Below are 20,866 nucleotides of genomic sequence, written 5' to 3'. Positions count from 1 at the left end.
TTATCCACGTGTAATATATGCTATATATTATCACGCTGAGACCAACAGGAGCGGAGCACAGCTAGTTATTTATAAACTCAATTATTTACACAAGTACATTTCGTTAGATACGCTTTTGAATTGACAAAATACAGAAAAAATGTTACTTCTGGTCATTGAGCTTCTGGTACGTAAAATAATTCCTACCAACGATGGACATTTAATTCGCCTTTGTATCTGTAATGAAGATTCTTAATAAATAAATGTACATAATTGTTTGTTTTTACTTCGTTGTAACAACATTTTCTGAGCATAAATTGAATGTAAATGTTATATAAAGAATGGTAGATTAAATGTTAAACTACCTTTTATTTGCATCTATGTATATAAATTTTTGATACCATATTAAAACCTTGAAATAATCTAGTGAAGGTTTTACTTAAATTATATTTTACAAATATATTTTTTTCCTTTTAATTATTTGTCCGTAATAATAATATAGATTGAAATTTTCAGTATGCGCGGGAAAGGGAAAGAAATGAAAGGGACCGCGACAGAGACCACCGCGACAGAGACAGAGAGCGGCATCGCGATAGGGAAGAGAGGGACAGAGAGAGGCTTAGGGAAAGGGAGGAGAGGGACAGGTATACATTCCTCTTCTATTTTTTAAGAAATCTTGAGATTTAAGATTTTAAACAAAATATGTAATTAAATCTATACTAATATTATAAAGCTGAAGTTGAGTTTGATTTTTTTGTTTCTTTGAACGCGCCAACCTCAGGGTCTACTGGTCCAATTTGAAAAATTCTTTCAGTGTTAGATAGCCTATTTATCGAGGAAGGCTATATCATTTCGCTACAGGAGCGGAGCCACGTGTAAAAAAATATAAAAGTCCTAAATACCTATAATATCATTTGCATAATTGCATAAAAATTAAAAATAATTGAATAAAAAATACCTAACTTACGTTATTTTATTTCAGGGAGAGGCATAGAGAACGTCAAAGAAGAGAAATGCATTCTCATTCGGAAAGTTCGGATGAGGAATCTAGGCCTAATAAGTATGTATTCTTATTATTTGTACCTTTTGAGTCGTAAGAGCCATATATTTTGCGTTGTATAATAATATGTTGTATATCTAATTTATTTAGGACTAATAAATTAGTATGCTATAGACAACTTTACTAGAGTGTAATCAGTTGTACCTATATATTATTTTCATCAGGAATTTCAAATTAAAATTGATTTTTTCTGCTGATGAGCAGTGTAATAATATACATAATGGCTGTAAGCAGTGCATCCGTTTTATGAAAACATTGGTTTTAATTATGGATAGATTTATTATAAGGTTCCTTTCTAAATAAAAGTATTTATTTATTATTTGTTTGATATTTCAGTTATGAACGTGAATATAGAAGAGCAAGTAAACGGTTAAGGCTTCATAATCAGAGGTCGGCGCCACAACTCACTCCTAGAACAGTATTTCACAAGTATGTTTTTTACACTTATCATATTAATTAATTTTAAAATAAAATTAAGTCAAACATTATTATCAGCTTATTAATCTACAGAAGAATGCACGATAGCATTATTGAAATTGATGGGCAATATAAATAACGAAAACTCTTAAAACTATCTAGAAGAAGACATTGAAGAGTTGATAAGACAACTCAAAAGCGTTAAATTTCTTTGACGACATTAATTAATCCTAATATTAAACGGATATTTTTATTGACCTAACTAACTACCATTAAATTAAAACCCTAGCTTGTCTAGTAATGATCAAAACTGAATAATAAATTACCCAACTTCTTTACAGAGCATTAGACGCAGTGGACATATCGTGGGAGAATGAACACCTTAAGAACATCTTGGGGTCTGATGAATACTGTGACCCGGATAAATTGGACAAAGCTGGGGCTTCAGCTTGTTCCACTACGTTACAGGCGTATCCGAAGTTCAATGATATTGGGCAGCCTTTGTGGCATGGTTAGTGTGTTTTAATTATTTATTTGTTTGAAAATACTTAATTATGATCAGAAAAGTTTATTAAAAATCATAAATAATGTGCATCCTTGACCACAAATGAATGTTTGTAACTACAAATAAATTAATGTATAATACAAGCTAATGAATAGATAACATAATGCCGTTAAATAGGGTGTGATAAAAGGTATATGGAATATGCATGTTGAATGATCTGTCATAATAGTCACTAAGTATATGTTAAATTATGTAAGTATGTACCTACTGTGTAATTGTTCATATTTATTTACCAAAAAGTACTAGTGGTCATTATTTAAATAGATTTTTTCTATTTTAATAATGTAGTGTATGTAAGTATATATGTATAAATAAAAAAGACGTGTGGCACTCGGGGACTGCCGCGGTAAAGCTATTGCATGCTATGCCTTCAAGCCACACCTCCGCCCGTTGGAGTGGGGAGCGTGAGGTTTTTTTCGTTACGGAATTTCTGGATTCGGTCCCCGCGCTCAAGGCCCGCGATAGAAGCTATGCAATAGCTTAATAATCGTATTAATCTTATTTCCAGAACATTTGCCAGTAGTAGGGGCGCGGATAGAAGCGTTGCGAGCGCACGGCCGCGCGCCCGCCGCGCTGCGGCTTGCGGTCGCGGCTGCGAGGGCTATGCGGCATCGACAGGTTAGATTTAGTAATTAAATGGCGAAAATATATGGATGATGTTTGTAACCCATTGAGCCCCAAACGGCCCGATCGGTCCCAGACTCAATAGATTTTCTATTGTGTCTGTGGTTCCGAGGCCTGAGTTATTAAAGAATTTCTATAGTTGGATAAAAGTAAAAGTGCATTAGTCAAAAACAGTTTCTAAAAGAATAGTTCAAATATCGCGAAATTATGGAAATAGAATGTTTAAGAAACTTGATTGTAGTATTAACATTCTAAATGCCCGAAAATGATCCATACTTATTATCCTGCATTCAATTTTTTCAAAAATTAACAATTTATTTCAAGATTCAATACTGCAATTAGTGTCAAGTAGACTAGACTTAAAATTATAATTCAATACGGATTGCGTTCTAATCTAATACTACTCAACTTTGCAGGAAGTAGCGCAACAAAAGTGGCAAGAAGCGGGTGGCGGTGAAGCATCTAGCTCCACCAACTCAACCAACTCGACCCACTCAACCCACTCGAGCAACTCAACCCACTCGAACTCGTGCGCGAGTGAGTCGTGCGGCGGGCAGTGCGACCGGGTGAAGCTGTCGCTGGTGTGCGCGCACATGGACGCGGGCTCGTGTCTGCAGAGCGCGAGCACGTGTGCGCTGAGCCACACGCACCGGTGTATTGGAAAAGGTTAGTGTTCGGTTCAACTCAACACACTCGAGCAATTTAACCCACTCGAGCAACTTAACCCACTCGAACAACTCAACCTACTCGAGCAACTCAACCCACTCGAACTCGAACTCGAGTCGCTTTCACTTCAAAAAGATTTTTTTTTAATTCACTTTGCTTACTTTTGCAGATAACGTGTTTTATTAACTGATGATGATCAATTTAAACAAATTGTCACACACAGTATTTGCAGATTTTTAACTAACTTTAATTATAAATGTTTGCGGGAAATTAGCTTTTTTATCAGAACAACCAAAATGTAAACCTATAAAAAGATAAAATTTGCTCATATTACAAGCCATAAATAAAATTTTAACGACTGTCCATTTACACTGTCATTTCAAACTAAACCCCATATTACTTAATATTCATATTTCAAACTGGTTTAAAATTAAATTAAAATGTTAAATTCCCCATAATAACTTAATATTCATGCTTTCAGACAGCAGATGCTGGACAGGCTGGACGCTAGAAGCAATCTGGTGTGTGTACGAATGCCTGGCAGATGCGTGCCTCGCGCCAGACGATCAGAGAGCGTCACCACGATTGCACACTTATATAGACGAGGAGCCTAATACTGGTCTACCGCCTAGGTGAGAGAATAGGACATTTTCAATGTAACTATGAGATAAATGATACTAATAATTGTATAGTTATTGATAAATAATAATCTAGCCTTCGAAAGATCTGAGGTAACAAACGCAAACGCAAAAAATACAGTCGAACTTTGAACCTCCCCCTTTTTTGAAGTCTGTTGAAAATTAAACATTAATGTGATTGCATTTTAAGTGTAGAAATTAATTGTTATGTGATTATAATTGTTCTTTCAAATATCACTTTTATGGGCCTTTATATTGTGGTTTCTTAAAATAACCACATTTGGCACTTTTTGATACCTTCCTAATTGATACCCAAATATAAATTAATTGATGGAGAAATTAGGGAATATCCGATCAATTAATTTATCATTTTCTTCTTTATGTCTCCATTAATTAATTAATTATTCTCTAGATACCAACATGTACCTGTAGCTGGCAGTAAAAACCCAGAAGAAACTTACTTAGCATTAGCATTGGAAGCTGCCTTACTCGGCTTGGGCATGCAGAGGATGTTACCGAGCGGCTTGTATGCGCAGGAGAGGTATTGCAAGCAGGTTCGTATCACTACATTGTATAAAACAAAGTCGCTTTCTCTGTCCCTATTTCCCTATGTCCCTTTGTATGCTTAAATCTTTAAAACTACGCAACGGATTTTGATGCGGTTTTTGTTTTTATAATGGAAACATACTAAAAGATTAAAATAACATAGTAGACCTAATTTGTAGTTCAAAGAAACATTAATTGCAAAATGTTTTCAATGAGTCAGGTAATCAATTTGTAGAAATGCCTAACAAAAAGTACCAGTTCCTACAGTTAGCTATGAAACATGTGTAGAAGCTCATTGAATGTAGATTTCTTGTTTATATTTTACTTTTTTTTGTATATTTTTCACAACCTTTTTTTAAAGACTTTCTAATTAGATATTTTTGACGTGATAACGTTTTTAAAATCGTTTTAGTCAGGTGACATGTTCAGAAACTTGTGTCACACCAAAAGCTTACGAGCGCGATCGCAGATATAACGAGAGAGAGACGGACTGATCTCCCGTCTCATCTCGAGCGCTGCCACTGCATTATGTTATCACGTGAACATCTCGATCGTAAACCTATTTTACAAACAACCAATTTTTTTTGTAAATTCAAATAAATCTTCCGGAAATAATCTTCAGTCTTCTCTCTAAAATATATTAATTCAATTATTTCTTATTTTTGTCCTTCTTGCTAAGTTGTTTTTACCTTTAATAACCCGAAAAATGTCATTCCAGGAAGAGCGGCTAATCAGCCAGCTCCAACGTGTAGAGGGCGAAGCCGCCGCGGGGGTGTGCGGGCGGGTGGCTAGGGCTCTCCTTGCGGGGGGCCCTTCCTCCTGTCTCGGTACCAAAGTGCACCCGAGGTCTGCGCCTGCGCATACATTCGCAAGGTTCCTGTTTCTGGCGCTACTGCCAAGTGACCCGGATCTTGCGTATCGGGTCGGGTTGAGAGCTATGAGGTGAGGCGATTTAACTTTAACAATTAGTTTTACTAAATAAATAAAATATACCAAATTAGATTAACTGCTTTGAGGGAATACATTCGTATCTTTCTATTGCAATAGGAAAGCAAACGAGCAGACACACTGCTCATTTGCTTTCCTATTGCAAAAAATGAATTTTGACTCAGTTTTTTCCTAAACCATAATTTAACCTTAACTTCTTCATTTCTGGTCTTTCTGATATTTCATCTAATCATACCTTTGTAAGACGTGTTATTTATGTAAAATTCAAGTAGTCCTTTTGAGTTAAAAGGATTTCATATTCATTCTAAATTTAGAAGATCCCACTATTTCTTGGATACAAAACTCAACCTTATCTTTATTTCTAGACTGCCGATGGTGGAAGAAGCGTACGCGCTGGACGGGGGCGGTGCGGGCGCGGGCGGGGCGGGCGCCTGGCACACGCTGCAGCACGCCGAGCAGCAGCAGGCCGCGCTCGCGAGCGCGCTGCTTGGTGAGTTCAACTCTATTAGTACTCATTTTGTGAGAGAACGCCTTGTTCATTAGAATCTTGTGTATTTATTTATTTATTTATTTATTTATTAGGTTTACCAGTAATTGTTACACAAAATAAACAAGTATATATAAAATTAATCTTAAAACTAAGTGTACAATTTAAGGTAGGTAAACACCGCATGCATACATTTAAATTTTAAAAGGTTTTACACAGGAAACAAAACAAAGAACAAAAAATACATATAAAGATCTTAAACTAAGTGATGCACAAGGTACTTAAATTTATTTAACATAAGGGAGAACATATCTAGATCTTGAGCAAATTCATTGTAAATTCTACAAAGTCTAGGAATTGGAGAATTGGAACCAAGGACAGTCCTACGTAAGGGGGGAGATAGAAGGTTAATGGGATTTCGGGGATATTTAAAAGGAACTTTAATTTTGAATTTAGATAGCAACGCCGAACAGTTAATATGACCATTTAAAATTTTAAATAAATACATTAAGTCCAATGCGTTTCTTCTTTTATCTAAGTTTTTAATTTTGAAATGAGTTAGACGGTTGTTAATTACATAAATACATAAATATTATAGGACATTATTACACAAATCGACCTAGTCCCACAGTAAGCTCAATTAAGGCTTGTGTTGTGGGTACTAGGCGACGATAAATATAATATTAATAAATACATATATAGATAATAACACCCAGACCCAAGAACAAATAATTGAGTTCATCACACAAATATTTGCCCTGACCGGGGATCGAACCCGGGACCGTCGGTTCAGTAGGCAGTTACTTTACCATTGCGCCAACCGCATCGTCATTGGATTTGTGGATTGTATGAGTGTTGGTAAATGTAAAAAATGTTATGACGATTTAAAAGTACTTTTATAAGAAGTCTAATTGAATAAATAAATGTTTGAGTTTATTGTCCGGATCAAAATAATTAACTTTGGAAACATTAACATACAAGCATGTTCATTTTCTATGTGTTTGCGCGCCATTCGAGGTACACCGAACTGATAAATGTATTAAAACCCATCTTACAGATCAGAAGCGGGAACAATATCCAAAATATCATCTTAAACAGCTTGTAAACTGTCATTATCACGTAACCTAACCTAAGGGGCTGTCCATTAATCACGTGAGGCTCGAAAGGGGGGGGAGGGGTCCATCAAAACATCACGAAATATCACAAGGGGGAGGGGGGGTAAAGTAATATATCACGTGTATTTATTTTTCGACAAGCGCGGGATACTCAACCGAAAAGTGGCGTTACGTGCCTATGTATTTATTTTTAGTCAAACGCGTAGGTACAACTTTTTCGCATATCTTTCATCATTTTTATGTCATTCAAAAACAAACTGCAATCTTTCTGTCTACCTCTGAACGTTTATTATAGTAGTCTTTAATTTACTATAATAAAATCAGATGATACTTATGTACCAGTATTTTTTTATAAATAAAAAATTGATTTTTTGCAGGTACGAAAAAATACACGTGATATAGGGGGGAGGGGGGAGGGGTAGTCTTAAACCTCACCACGTATCACCAAGGGGGAGGGGGGGGCAAAAAATACCAAAAAAAACATCACGTGATTAATGGATGGCCCCTAACCTAAAACAGTTCATTAATCAATTCTTAACAATCCTCGCCGATTGTTAAGATCTCATGTAACCTACTTAAAATTGTTTATTTATTAATGTTTCCACCAGGTGCAGCCCGCGGCACGCCCAGCCGGCTCCGCGCAGCGCTGGCCGCAGCGCAGCGGCACGTGCGCTCGGCGGCGCAGCTGTTCCGGCTCGCACAAGACGCGCTGCGCCACGCGGCGCCGCCTGACGCCCCGCACCACCATCGGGACCTGCTAGCTGCGGCGTTTGAGCTGGGCCTGCAGGTGATGAACATTATGTATTACAACTTGAACAGTATATTGAGATCACTGAAGAGTACATTTGTGGAGGAGGTGAATTTCCAGTCTAATCGACTGGCTGGCCGTTAAGGCAACAATAAATGATGTTGGAAAGTTGTATACATATATGCTCTGTAGCGAAAACATTTGGCTTGCGCGATTCAGAGTGAGGTAGTTACTCATTTGACAATTGTACACGTTCGACACGACAGCTAAAACGCTTCAAGATAGAAGCGCACGCGCGGTTGTCAGACGAATACGTGACGCAAACGCGCTATGCGTTATATGAAATAGTTTCATGGAAGTTTATACATTTCGTTTGTCAACACCGATGGTCTGAGAATAATATCAGCCTAAGCAAACAAATCCTTGTTCATAATTGTATCTTTTCAATACTAAAAATTGTTCCTTTACAGGTGTTACGGATGACATTATCAGCCGTGAACTGGAGAAGGCGGGAAATGGTCCGGTGGCTTGTCACGTGCGCTACAGAACTTGGGTTGGACGCGCTGTTATCCATCATGCAGAATTGGTAAGCTGACATAACTGAATTTTGTGTATTTAATTTTTATTGTACTATATTATTAAAGTGAAACTTTTATTACATCGTCTCAAACTTTTTGGTCTGTGTAGCGCATGTCGCGTGACGCACGATACGTACGATAATTATCGTACAAATACGATAATTTTTAGTTAAATGTCTATAGTGTGAAAAAAGTTTCACTTTTACCGTGGTTTCACAAAACCACACAACATTTTTTTTATTATGTTTTTTTTTAATTTCATAGTGTCTAAATCCAATATCACGAAATTTCGTTTTTTTTTTTTCGTTTTTTATAAAAACTGTCTCAATAATTATTACTATCTAAGTGAACACTGTTTCACAAAAATCAACATAAAAACTGCTCAATGAAACATAAAATATAGACTCATACTCTTTTTTACAAATCTTCTCACATTTCCACTCATACAAATTTTACGTCTTATAACTATAAATACTCACACACATTTTAACTCCGATTCTATTTCTTCCAGGTATGAGCTATTCACGCCAACAGAAGCGACCGGTCCTGTAGCGGCAGCAGCAATGTCGCACGCAACAGCTTTACGACTCGGGCTTAGCTTCGAGCAACAAGAGAAACTTAGTGCGTGTGCGAGAACGCTTGCTTTGCAGTGTGCAGCTAAGGTATGTCATTTATGTGTTCATGTCAAGATTAATTTAAGTATTCATCAATGTGACGATTCTTAAATCATTTACGAAAAAAATTAATAACAGTGGCCCCAGATGAGATCCTTGTGGGACTCCCACAGTAATCGTAAATTTTAACAGAAATATTTTAAAAAATTTTAAGAAGTTGATTACAATTTTGTAAATACGACGCGCATCATCGATATAATACCCATTTTAAACGTCTTTCTTAACAAAATTTTATGGTATAATAAATCAAACGCTTTACTAAAATCGTTTTGTATAGCTATCATTCTTTACACTAGTAACATCCGTTGTTTATTATTATATTCTTTACTGTGTCATGTTTATGATTTTTTATCATTTTCAACCATTTTTGTCTTCACAGGACCCGCCAGGCTGTGCGCTCAGTGCACTATCCGTGTGCGAGGGCTCAGCGGGCGCGTTCGAAGCAGCGTGTGCGGCTGTGGGCGGGGCTGCTGCACGTGGGGCACTCGCCTCCAGCCAGCTGTTTGCTGTGGCCCGCTACATGGAGCAGCGCGGCCAGCCCGCGCGCGCCATGCGCTTGGCCACGCTGGCCATGCGCAACCTGCACCTGCACTACAACCAGGTGGGTCCCCCAGCCAGCTGTTTGCTGTGGCCCGCTACATGGAGCAGCGCGGCCAGCCCGCGCGCGCCATGCGCTTGGCCACGCTGGCCATGCGCAACCTGCACCTGCACTACAACCAGGTGGGTCCCCCAGCCAGCTGTTTGCTGTGGCCCGCTACATGGAGCAGCGCGGCCAGCCCGCGCGCGCCATGCGCTTGGCCACGCTGGCCATGCGCAACCTGCACCTGCACTACAACCAGGTGGGTCCCCCAGCCAGCTGTTTGCTGTGGCCCGCTACATGGAGCAGCGCGGCCAGCCCGCGCGCGCCATGCGCTTGGCCACGCTGGCCATGCGCAACCTGCACCTGCACTACAACCAGGTGGGTCCCCCAGCCAGCTGTTTGCTGTGGCCCGCTACATGGAGCAGCGCGGCCAGCCCGCGCGCGCCATGCGCTTGGCCACGCTGGCCATGCGCAACCTGCACCTGCACTACAACCAGGTGGGTCCCCCAGCCAGCTGTTTGCTGTGGCCCGCTACATGGAGCAGCGCGGCCAGCCCGCGCGCGCCATGCGCTTGGCCACGCTGGCCATGCGCAACCTGCACCTGCACTACAACCAGGTGGGTCCCCCAGCTGTTGCTGAGTTGCAGCAGTTAGCAGATCGGACTAGAGCGGTTGCAGGCGTGTCGCCTCCCGCCTGCTCCGCTAAGCTGCACTCCGCCTTGCCACTCTGCACCACCGTTTAAAAACGACCGTCAGTGCGTACCGTCGGTCCTGACGATACGCATCAACAATTGTATGACTATGACCCTAATGCGCATGACAATACGCGTGCGTATGGTCGGTCTAGCTATGAACGGTTTTATGAATTTCCATACATATGACAAGCGCGACTGACGTACGCACTGATGGTCGATCAAGCTCTGCAACCAGCCTTATACAGTAACGCTTATACAGTTTATTATAATTATAAATTTAAGCAAATCCATGCAAAATTCAAAAAAAATCACTCGGTTCGTTGAAATACTCAATGTAGGTGTAATAAAAATAGCACATTCATCAGAACCTTCATTTGCAAAAGACGTGTTTCTTAAAATAATTTTAATTTAATTTACACTTTACCTATAACAATCATGCCAACAGTAACACAGATCCTTAACCCTATAACAATCAAAACATTTTTATCACATTTTAACCAACCTAACCTTACAGGACAGTCACCCAGCAATAGCAGACATCCACTGGGCGGTAGCGCTAGCGCACTCGCTGGGCCGCGCGGAGCTGCAGGCGATGTTGCCGCTGTTAGTGAAGAACGTGCAGTGCGCGCCTGTGCTTGTGAGTATTGCTTGTAATTGGAAAGTGATGAAAGATAAATATATATTTCAGGACAATTTCCACACACGGCACGATCCTAAGCTATCGCTTGTGTTATGAAAACCAAATGGCTGATAAACATAAATAAATTATTATTCGAAAGAGAGAGGTGCTAGTCGTTTTATGATTTTTGCTTGGGAAAATATTATATTTCGCACTTTATTAATTCATGGTCTTTTAAATAAATGCTAGGCACCTATAATCTTTTTTCCTAATAAATTAAAGTAAATGAGGCAGGATCATCGTTTTCCTTGCTGTCATTACCAGGTCACATCCATATTAACCTTACGCTTCGAATCCTGCTTTATGTACAAATATTTTACAAATATTATATTTTCAATGTGTATTTATTTTACTACTCATTCAATAGTGCTATTTTCCACTTATTACAAAACTTATTACAAATTCAATCCGAACACTTATTACGTTTATTTTTAAACCCAGCTTATTACGTTTATTTTTAAACTACCTTCAAAACAGTATTTATTTTATTTTATTTCATTTATCTATACAGTCGGACGTCCTCCGTCGCTGCTGTGTAGCGGCCGCGGGGTGTTCCCGTTCCCGTCCGCCACCCCCGCGCCCCCCCACCCCGCTCCGCCCGCTGCTGGAGGCCGCGCTGCGTGCGTACGCGTCCACGACACACGCACGACTGGCGCATATCTCGCCACGGCACTATGCGGTCTTTGTTGATTTTCTTGGTGAGTTTTTTTTTTTTTTTTTTTTTTTTTTTATAATGAATAGGCAGACGTTTGACCACGATCCCACCTGATGGGAAGCGGCGATGTGGTCTACTTGGATGCACGTCTGCCTAGAAGAAGCCTGTTCACCCTCGCTTTGAAAAGGTCCAGATTGTATTGTGCGGGAAATATGGAGCTAGGGAGAGAGTTCCATTCCTTAGCCGTTTTCATTAAGAAAGATGACTCGAAGCGACGTGTTCTAATAGGAGGGATATCTACAACAAAAGGATGGAATCCCTCGCCACGTCTCGAAGTGCGGTTGAGGAATGGAGATGAAGGGATAAGGTTGTGCAACCCGTACGCACACTCACCGAAGTGTAACCTATAAAACACCGAAAGACATGCCACCTCACGACGATGCTCAAGGCTCAAGAGACGAGACTCGACTAATGAAGGGTTGTTTATTATACGTTTGGCACGTCTTTCGATCGAATCCAAAGCTCCAAGGTGGCATCTAGCTGCGCCTGCCCACAAGTGACTACAATATTCAACACAGGATCGGACTTGAGCTTGGTAGAGATTAAGAAGCTGCCTTGGTGTGAAATATTGTCTAACCTTGTTAAGGATTCCGAGCTTTTTAGCAGCTATATGGGCTTTGGATTCGATAAACTGCCCGAAGTTGAGTGAGGACGTTAATGTAACACCAAGCAACTCCAGGCAGTCGGTTATTGGTAGAGATACACCGCGGAAAGTCGGAGTATTTGAGAAGGTGCTCCGTTTGGTAGAAAATAAGCACGCCTGGGTTTTTGAAGCATTAAAACCGACTAGATTGGCATCGCCCCAATCGGAGACAGCCCGAAGAGTTCGGTTCAAACGCTCCAACATTCCCACCCGTAGTAATTCAGTTTCGGCCTTTGATGTGCGGGCGCTGGATTTATAACTCTCGACAATAGTGCTGTCATCTGCATAACTGAATATATTCGGAGCAATCATGTCATTTATGTGAAGAAGAAACAGTGTTGCCGAGAGAACGGACCCCTGCGGAACGCCGGCATTGATGGACATTGGCTCTGACGAGCAACCATCTACAACAACACGAATCGACCGGTCCCGCAGAAAGTCAGCAATCCATGTAGTAAGGTTGCTTGGGATGCCGTAAGAGGGGAGCTTGCCTAGAAGGCTATCGTGCCAGACTCTATCGAACGCTTTAGAAATGTCCAAGGAGACCGCAAGTGCCTCCCCGTATTTCTCAACAGCTTCTCCTAAAAGATGCGTCACGTGCACTAAAAGATCGCCAGTAGATCTATTATGGCGGAAACCATACTGATGATCATTCAGCAGATCGTTGGTTTCGAGGTGCGTGAGGAGCCGATTATTCAATATACGCTCCATAGTCTTGCAGAGTATGGAGGTTATTGAAATCGGTCGGTAGTTGGTGGGGTCTGACCGACTGCCTTTCTTTGGAACAGGCTGCACATTGGCAAGCTTCCAGTTTTTAGGTACAACTCCAGTCGACAACGAGAGGCGAAACAGACGAGTAAGAACAGGAGATAATTCGGGAGCACAAGTTTTTAAAACGATAGCGGGTATTCCGTCAGGTCCACTGGCTTTATTCTCATCGAGATGACGCAATGTTCTTAAAACTTCCTTGTTCGCGATGCGGATGTCAGGCATATGAACGCCACAATGTTGAAGTGTGGGTGGAACAATACTAGGTGGATTTAGACGAGAGTTGTTGGCAAATAATGAGGCAAAAACATCTGCCTTATCCCTTGCATTATGAGCCAAAGAACCATCGGGTCTCATCAACGGAGGTAGAGTGGGACGACAGAAGTTAGTCTCGACAGCTTTGGCCAAGGACCAGAAGGCTTTACTACCTGCGGGGTAAGAAACAAGCTTACTTCCAATATGCCGCACATGAGCAAAACGAGCCTTCTTTTGCATTTTTTTGCAGGTTTTCGAGGCTTTGTTAAAGGCTTTCTTTTTTTCCCGAATATCGTGAGCTTTACGGATTCGTGCATCGACCCAGGCTTGGAAAGCTGCTTGCTTTTTAGCCAATGCAGCTTTACATTGGGCATTGAACCACCGTCTAGCATTGTTGTTGATGCGAATATCAGAATAGTTTAAAGGGTAGTTTTTGTTATATGTATATTTGTAAATTTTTGATGTAAATAACTTGTAATAGTAAATTATTAATGTTCTAAATTTAAACAATTTTTATAAAAACAAATATTAAATGTGTTGGATTTGAAAAATTAGTACACTTGAAAGTGTACTAAGTTTTTATGGGAAGTCATTTCTTCGAGTATATTATTTTTTACATTTAATTTCTTATGAAAATAATGAAAGGAAATATTATAATAAGGATATAATAATAGTAATCTATTCTTTCTCTCGAAATAAAATCTCTTCTAGAAGTTGAAACTTTTTTTTAACTGACAACTCTTAGTTATGTTAAGTAATTTGTAATGCAAAATAAATATGTATAGTTAGCCCAAAATATAATGTAAAAATTCAGACTTGTTTTCTGCAGACTACTGTTGCTCTGAAGTTTGAATACAAGATAATAAGTTTACAAATGTTCCTTACAGGTAAAGCCCGCGACACATTCGCGCTGGCCCACGATGGTCCACACCAGTTCGCGGCACTCTTACAAGAAATCAAACTCAAATACAAAGGCAAGAAAAAACTAATGTTCCTCGTTAAAGAAAGATTCGGTTGAAATTAGGCCATAGCATCGTTATTTTTATAAGCATTGTGGTATATGTGCAATAGCGTGTATATACAGAGACGCTTGAGGCGTTCGTAATTTCGTAAAACGGTATGGACTTTGGCGGTACAAGAATTGAGTACGTATTAAAAAAAAAATTGAAAAAAAACGGCAATAATTGTATATAAAGCTTTCAATGTTAGTACAATTTAGCACAATGACATATGGCATATAGTGTTGCCATTGTAACAATCTCGAATCTGCATACAAGTGCCGTCAATGATTCTGCCTACATCATTACCTCATGCTAGTTCGCGAGACGCACTCATTTGTACCAAACCAGTCTATTTCGAAGTATTATTTTATTTAACGTTTAGATTATATACCTCGTAGATATCACTTAAGTAGATAACGTTGTATGATCTCAATGATTCCATTTTGTAAATAGATTAAGAGTTTGTAAATATAATTAAGGTTAGGAATAGCTCGTTGGAAATGTTAGATATATTTTAAATAAGGAATTAGCACGAGCGCTAGGTTAGAAATGGCGCGAAACGTTCGGAAATTTAAACTGTTTTGTTGTAACGGGGCTTGTAACATACGCGCCGAAATATAGCGTCCAATAACACAGTGGGAAAATGACACAGCACCAAAGAGATATATATAAGTTACTTCCAAAATATTGAGATAAGCGATGCCACTATTCTTTCAGTATTTTTGAGTATTCGTATGTGTTGCCACATTCAATGTTGAAATTGTATTTGCTGCTTTAACTTCATTTTGAATGGATGTTTTTTTTCTTTTGTTCAATTTTTGTTTTCGTTATTTTGTTCCAAAATCAATTTCAGTATCGTTTTTTGTTTTTCAAGGTTTTTTTTTATTCGATATCCGTGTTAAGAGTTATAGTTATACATTTGTAACAAGAAGTGCATTTATATAAATAGAAACATTAATGTTTAAAGCTAGGCGTGACGTTCGGATAGCGTGCAGACATTAGTAAAATGATTATGAATAGTATATAAGAATGAGGGACTTTTGTACTTTTTGTGGTGTGTAAGGGTTGTGCAAAATAATAGATTTTATTTTCCTAACTTGCCAATACCAATTTATGTTATTTGTTTTTCGCCAACCCTGTTCTGTGTCAAAATTATTTAAACATTATAGGTAAATAAACATGCAAGATTGTTATTTGTTTATAAAACTTTATTTTATTACTGCCAGAGGTATAGTTAAATGTCAATAATAGCAAAGTGGTATTTGGAAATGTTGAGATTGTAGAGTTCCATAAAACTTATATTGATAACTAGATCAGACTGATTTTAAAGGATTTGCAAGAATATTAGGTATATTATCTGAATTTCTTAATCAGCGTACGATTGCTAGCTGTAAAATTCTTTTCGATAATAAACAAAAAAGCAATAATTTGTAGCCTTCGCCGGTCTGTGTTTTAATTTTTTTACAACGTGTTAGAAAGTCATACAAATTATTTTTAATGTACAACCTGTATTTATGTGACGGTAATAATACTTTTTTATGTCGTCAGTAAAGCTTGTGACTTGCCAGTAAAGAAAAAAAAGCAAACAAAACCTTAAGTGCCTTCAGGCGAGTCCACTCTTATCATAAACACAGACCGGTATTGCCATTTTTATATAAGTTCTGTTCTTTTTTAATTTTGTACACACGATGTTTACACATTAATATTGTGTTTACGTGAAACGTAGACACTACACCGTTCAATGTTGATTTGAAAAAGGTGATAATAATTTCAATATATGATTAATTTAAAATAAAAGCTTTGTTTTATTGATACTCCTCAAATCATGATTTTAACTAATACTGGAAAGCCATAGCCATGGACAATATAGGCCCAATAACCTGAGCCTTACCTACTTTTAAAGTGTCTTTATTCACTACACTGCTACATTTTTTTTAGGGATGAGAGACACATGATTCTCAACAACAAGACAGAAGAAAACTTATGCAAACTGATAACAAGATCATCATTCAAAGTCAAATTCTAGATATTCATAAAAATCACTATAAAACTTTAAGTACCTAAGCAAGCTAAATTGCTTCCATCCCCGGTAACATTTTAGTAAAAAAATATTATAAATGTGATAAACGAATGAAAATGACGTTTATTGTCATGTTGACAGTTGACTTGACTGTTGAAGTCATATCAAAAACTGAAACCAACTGAAACTGTGACTGAAACATTTAGGTAACATCAAATTCGTCATAGTTGTGTTTAATTTATACAAACACCACTTGAAAAATTATTATCCATTTACACTGGAAAATGCTGCAACAGGTAACATATATAAATTACCATTCACATACCGAATACAGTTAGTCATTTAACTTTTAAAAATTTATTCACTTTAGTTGCATCGAACAGACTCGCAATTGGCTGTCTTCTCCAATTGGTACAGAATTACTTTTATCTCTGATAGAAAATGGACGCAAAACAAACAATTACTTGCAGGTAAACAATCTCAATTAAACTTTTTAATATTTTTTTAAAAAATAACTATCTGCATTATAATAAGTTCATAACTTAAAATCTACAACTTTTTATGAGCAAAGAGCTAAAGGACATACAAGGATATTATTCAAAAACAAAGGTTTTTCTGTCACCTGAACACAAGCTAGGGAGTTCTCATCATGTTGACATTGAAAAAGTTGATTTCAAAAATTCTGAGGCTAAGGAAAGTATTTGTAAATGGGTAAGCATTTGTAAGTAAATTTTATAGTTGAAACTCAAAAACTAGAAACAGAAAAATAGTGAATATAACATTATTATTATTTTATCGCAGAATTTTCAAAATTCCTCCCATCATGTCCAATTTAAATGTCAGTGTCAACTTCATGGCGTTTATCACTCGGTTGTCACTTATGTCATAACAATAAACAAAGGATAACAGAAAGTAATTATTGTAGTTTAAAATAAATCATGATAAATTAATCAACAGTAGATAAATTAGGCATTGTATCTATTATTATGAGTATTTTATTTCATAAGGATAACTTACGGTTTATTGATCATAGAGATTTCATTTCAAACATATATAAAAATGTGGATAGTGAAAATTTAAATAATAGCGGTGATACATCATTTAGCATATCTCCGAAGCTTTTTTCTATAAAATGTGACAAAAAAGAATCAGATTCAAGAAAAAGAAAACACAATGATGCTCTTATTGAAGAGGTAATTAAGAAAAAAATATTGAAATATTCTTTATTTTTAATAGTTCTGATTAACCCTTTTATAAACTTTGTCTTTAAAATTAAATTGAAGAACTGACAGCCTAGCCAAGTGGCTTTCTGTTAGCGTACCTAGCGTTCAATAGAATAGACTACGAATGTATGAGATTGACGTAAGCTGTAGTTAAAACTACAGCTTACGTCAATCTCATACATTAACTACAGCTTACGTCAATCTCATACATTCGTAGTCTATTCTATTGAACGCTACGATAACAGAAAGCCACTTGGCTAGGGGGGCTGAACATACATGTGTTTTCATAATTGTTTTAATAGTAATGTAATATCAAACACAATTTTTTATAATTTTAGGCCATAAAAATAAGAACAATGTACAGTAACCTAGTCAACATATTACCAGCAGACATAAAGATGAAGTTAAAAAGTAAATATGATTTATTGGAAACCGCAGCTGTAAGAGATCTTTCACAGCAATTATTTCAATCAACAGCTATTGATTATCAGGGGATGTCGGGTGGAAATAATTCAGACAAACCATTGATACGTAAAATTAAAGATAATGACTATCTTATACCAGAGAAATGTAGGTATGAAGCTTTCATAATTCATACCTATTATATTTACTAAAAATGAAGGGCACTTTAAATATATCCTTAATAATTAAGATTCAATTTTAAGCACTTAACACATTAATTTCTCCTTCACTACATAGTATAAAACAAAGTCGCTTTCTCTGTCCCTATGTCCCTTTGTACACTTAAATCTTTAAAACTACGCAACGGATTTTGATGCGGTTTTTTTAATAGATAGAGTGATTCAAGAGGAAGGTTTTAGTATATAATTTATTAGGTTTAAGACAAAGCAAGCGAAGTCGCGGGCGGTAAGCTAGTAGCTTGTATAGTAGACATGTCTTCCTTCTTTACTTGACATATTATTGTCTTTTTTCTTTACTTTTCTAATTAAATATCTTTCTTGACTAACAATTTGAGATAAATATTTACTTGTCAACTTTCAGATTTCTCTGTGGTTGTGTAAAGGAACAGTGTAAGAAGTTGAGTGGTAACAAATATGATATTGTAATCGCAGACCCACCCTGGTGGAACAAGTATATAAGGAGATTGAAGACAGCAAATGATAAAATGGGGTAATTGTTTTCTACGTTTGCACCCATATTGCGCCATAGTTTTATTATTAATTTTTTTTGTTATCATCACCACATAGTATAAAACAAAGTCGCTTTCTCTGTCCCTTTTTCCCTATGTCCCTTTGTATGCTATCTTTAAACTACGCTACGGATTTTGATGCGGTTTTTTTTAATAGATAGAGTAATTCAAGAGGAAGGTTTTAGTATATAATTTATTAGGTTATAAGCAAAGCAGGCAAAGTCGCGGGCGGTAAGCTAGTTAGTAATGTTAATGTTAATTTCTAAACAAATTATAATAATTAATAGCTTCCCACCCGCGGCTTCGCCTGCGTTTTCAAAGAAAAACCCGCATAGTTCCCGATCCCATGGGTTTTCCGAGATTGCGTCATTTTACCGGGATAAAAAGTAGTCTATGTCCTTTCTCGGGTATCAAAATATCTCCGTACCAAATTTCATGAAAATTAGCTCAGTAGTTTAGACGTGATTGAGTAACAGACAGACAGACAGAGTTACTTTCGCATTTATAATATTATATAATAGTATGGTTTTTCTTTGAAAACGCGGGCGAGGCCGTAGGCGGAAAGCTAGTTAATAATAATAGTGAGTTTGAAAATCACCTATTTGATGGAATCAAAATGTTTTTTTTGTTCTAACTATATAAATTGTTATTACGTAATATATAGATGAATTTAAGTCTTTCTAATTAATTATTAAAAAGTACCTATAAGCGTCTTGAAAGAGAATCATTCACAGGAATCAATATTACTGTAATATTTTTGTAGCTAAAGACATTCAAATAGATTGCCTGTCCTATTCTCACTTCAATTTATTTCACAAACTTCTTATTAATGAGACAAAAATTTACAGATATTCCATGATGTACAATGAAGACATAGCGTCCATACCAATCTCACAACTATTATCAGAAACTTCCCTAATCGCAGTATGGTGTACCAACGCACCAAGCAACATTAAGGCCATAAGAGACACTATTTTCCCAAAATGGGGAGTCGAATATATAACTACATGGTATTGGATGAAGGTGTCTATAGATTTAGAACCAATTTGTGCGTTTGGCAGTGGGTCTAAGAAACAGCCATATGAGAGAATTATTATTGGCAAAGTTGGTAATGTTAATGTGCCTGAGGATTTGTTGATATCGAGCGTTCCAAGTGCTTTGCATTCTCATAAGCCTCCTTTGTTAGGTGAGTAACTTTTTCAGTGTGAAAACTATAGTTAAAAGTACATACTCTTTAAGTATAAACTTTTATTCTACCTAATAACAATCATACATTCTCAATAACTTTTAAATCTATAAAAGTTTAATATTTTATATTGATATGTAAATATAAACACACATACCTACTCGAAATCGAATTGAGATGCGTGAAGCACCCTTTTCCTTTTTTTTTTTTTTAAATCTTGTATTCTATATAATTAGTATAATTTAGAAAGATATTTAAAAATGTTAACATCAAAATATGATCTTAATAAATTATTGTTTTCTTACTAATATTTTATATTTTACAGATCTCCTTTCTCCACACATACCAACTACAGAGCCAAAAGTTTTGGAATTATTTGCAAGATACTTACTACCAAATACTACCAGTGTTGGATATGAACCTCTGAAATGGCAACATTTATCATTGTATGATGTAACCTGATTCAAAATAAATATTTTGTAATTTTTAAATGGTGTTTCATTTATTTACTACCTCTTAAAATATAATGTTCCTTCACAATTTTTCTTGAGAGATTGTGCGAAAATGATTAAAAGTGAATTCTCATAATATTTTAGTGTAGTAGTTTTTCACACATTTTAAAATCTGTAAAAATCATCATGATTTATGATCGAATTTGATATTTTTGGTTTCATAGCATTCAAATGCTTTATAAATATACATTTTTACGCCGTTTGTACACCGACGCATTCGCGTGCGGCAGCGAATCTCTGCGAAACTACTGCGTAGCGAAATATCTGCGCAACGTTAGTAAACAGCAATGTTTTCGCAACTTTTTCGTAATGCGTCTGTGTAATGGCCATTTCGCAGGTCCTTGCGAAACAATACTGACAAGGACGCGACTATTTCATCTATCTATGTGCTATAG

General features: G+C 37.1%; 2 protein-coding genes across 2 annotated transcripts in view; both read left to right on the top strand.

The window, feature by feature from the left end:
* The window catches only part of LOC123699406 (zinc finger SWIM domain-containing protein 5-like), a 56,017-nt gene extending 39,840 nt beyond the window's left edge, over positions 1 to 16,177 (top strand). The window contains exons 7-23 of the mRNA XM_045646354.1: positions 496 to 623; positions 962 to 1,039; positions 1,376 to 1,468; positions 1,798 to 1,967; positions 2,530 to 2,639; positions 3,062 to 3,311; positions 3,793 to 3,943; positions 4,362 to 4,503; positions 5,214 to 5,437; positions 5,809 to 5,933; positions 7,654 to 7,832; positions 8,264 to 8,379; positions 8,883 to 9,033; positions 9,425 to 9,646; positions 10,834 to 10,956; positions 11,510 to 11,696; positions 14,267 to 16,177. Coding sequence (XP_045502310.1) covers positions 496 to 623; positions 962 to 1,039; positions 1,376 to 1,468; positions 1,798 to 1,967; positions 2,530 to 2,639; positions 3,062 to 3,311; positions 3,793 to 3,943; positions 4,362 to 4,503; positions 5,214 to 5,437; positions 5,809 to 5,933; positions 7,654 to 7,832; positions 8,264 to 8,379; positions 8,883 to 9,033; positions 9,425 to 9,646; positions 10,834 to 10,956; positions 11,510 to 11,696; positions 14,267 to 14,397 — 2,580 coding nt within the window. The 3' untranslated portion in view covers positions 14,398 to 16,177. The remainder of the gene's footprint in view (positions 1 to 495; positions 624 to 961; positions 1,040 to 1,375; positions 1,469 to 1,797; positions 1,968 to 2,529; positions 2,640 to 3,061; positions 3,312 to 3,792; positions 3,944 to 4,361; positions 4,504 to 5,213; positions 5,438 to 5,808; positions 5,934 to 7,653; positions 7,833 to 8,263; positions 8,380 to 8,882; positions 9,034 to 9,424; positions 9,647 to 10,833; positions 10,957 to 11,509; positions 11,697 to 14,266) is intronic.
* A 1,129-nt stretch (positions 16,178 to 17,306) lies between these two features.
* LOC123699391 (DNA N6-methyl methyltransferase) lies at positions 17,307 to 20,450 on the top strand. Its single transcript, XM_045646335.1, has 5 exons — positions 17,307 to 17,593; positions 17,962 to 18,197; positions 18,626 to 18,754; positions 19,622 to 19,959; positions 20,285 to 20,450. Exons 1-5 carry the CDS (start codon positions 17,387 to 17,389, stop codon positions 20,419 to 20,421), a joined length of 1,047 nt encoding a protein of 348 aa, XP_045502291.1. The 5' UTR covers positions 17,307 to 17,386; the 3' UTR covers positions 20,422 to 20,450.
* Positions 20,451 to 20,866: the final 416 nt, after the last annotated feature.

The sequence above is a fragment of the Colias croceus genome, chromosome 17 (assembly GCF_905220415.1).
Source record: "Colias croceus chromosome 17, ilColCroc2.1".
NCBI lineage: Eukaryota > Metazoa > Arthropoda > Insecta > Lepidoptera > Pieridae > Colias > Colias croceus.
Note: the sequence above shows the minus strand (reverse complement) of the source record. Positions and strands in the feature narration are given on the sequence as shown.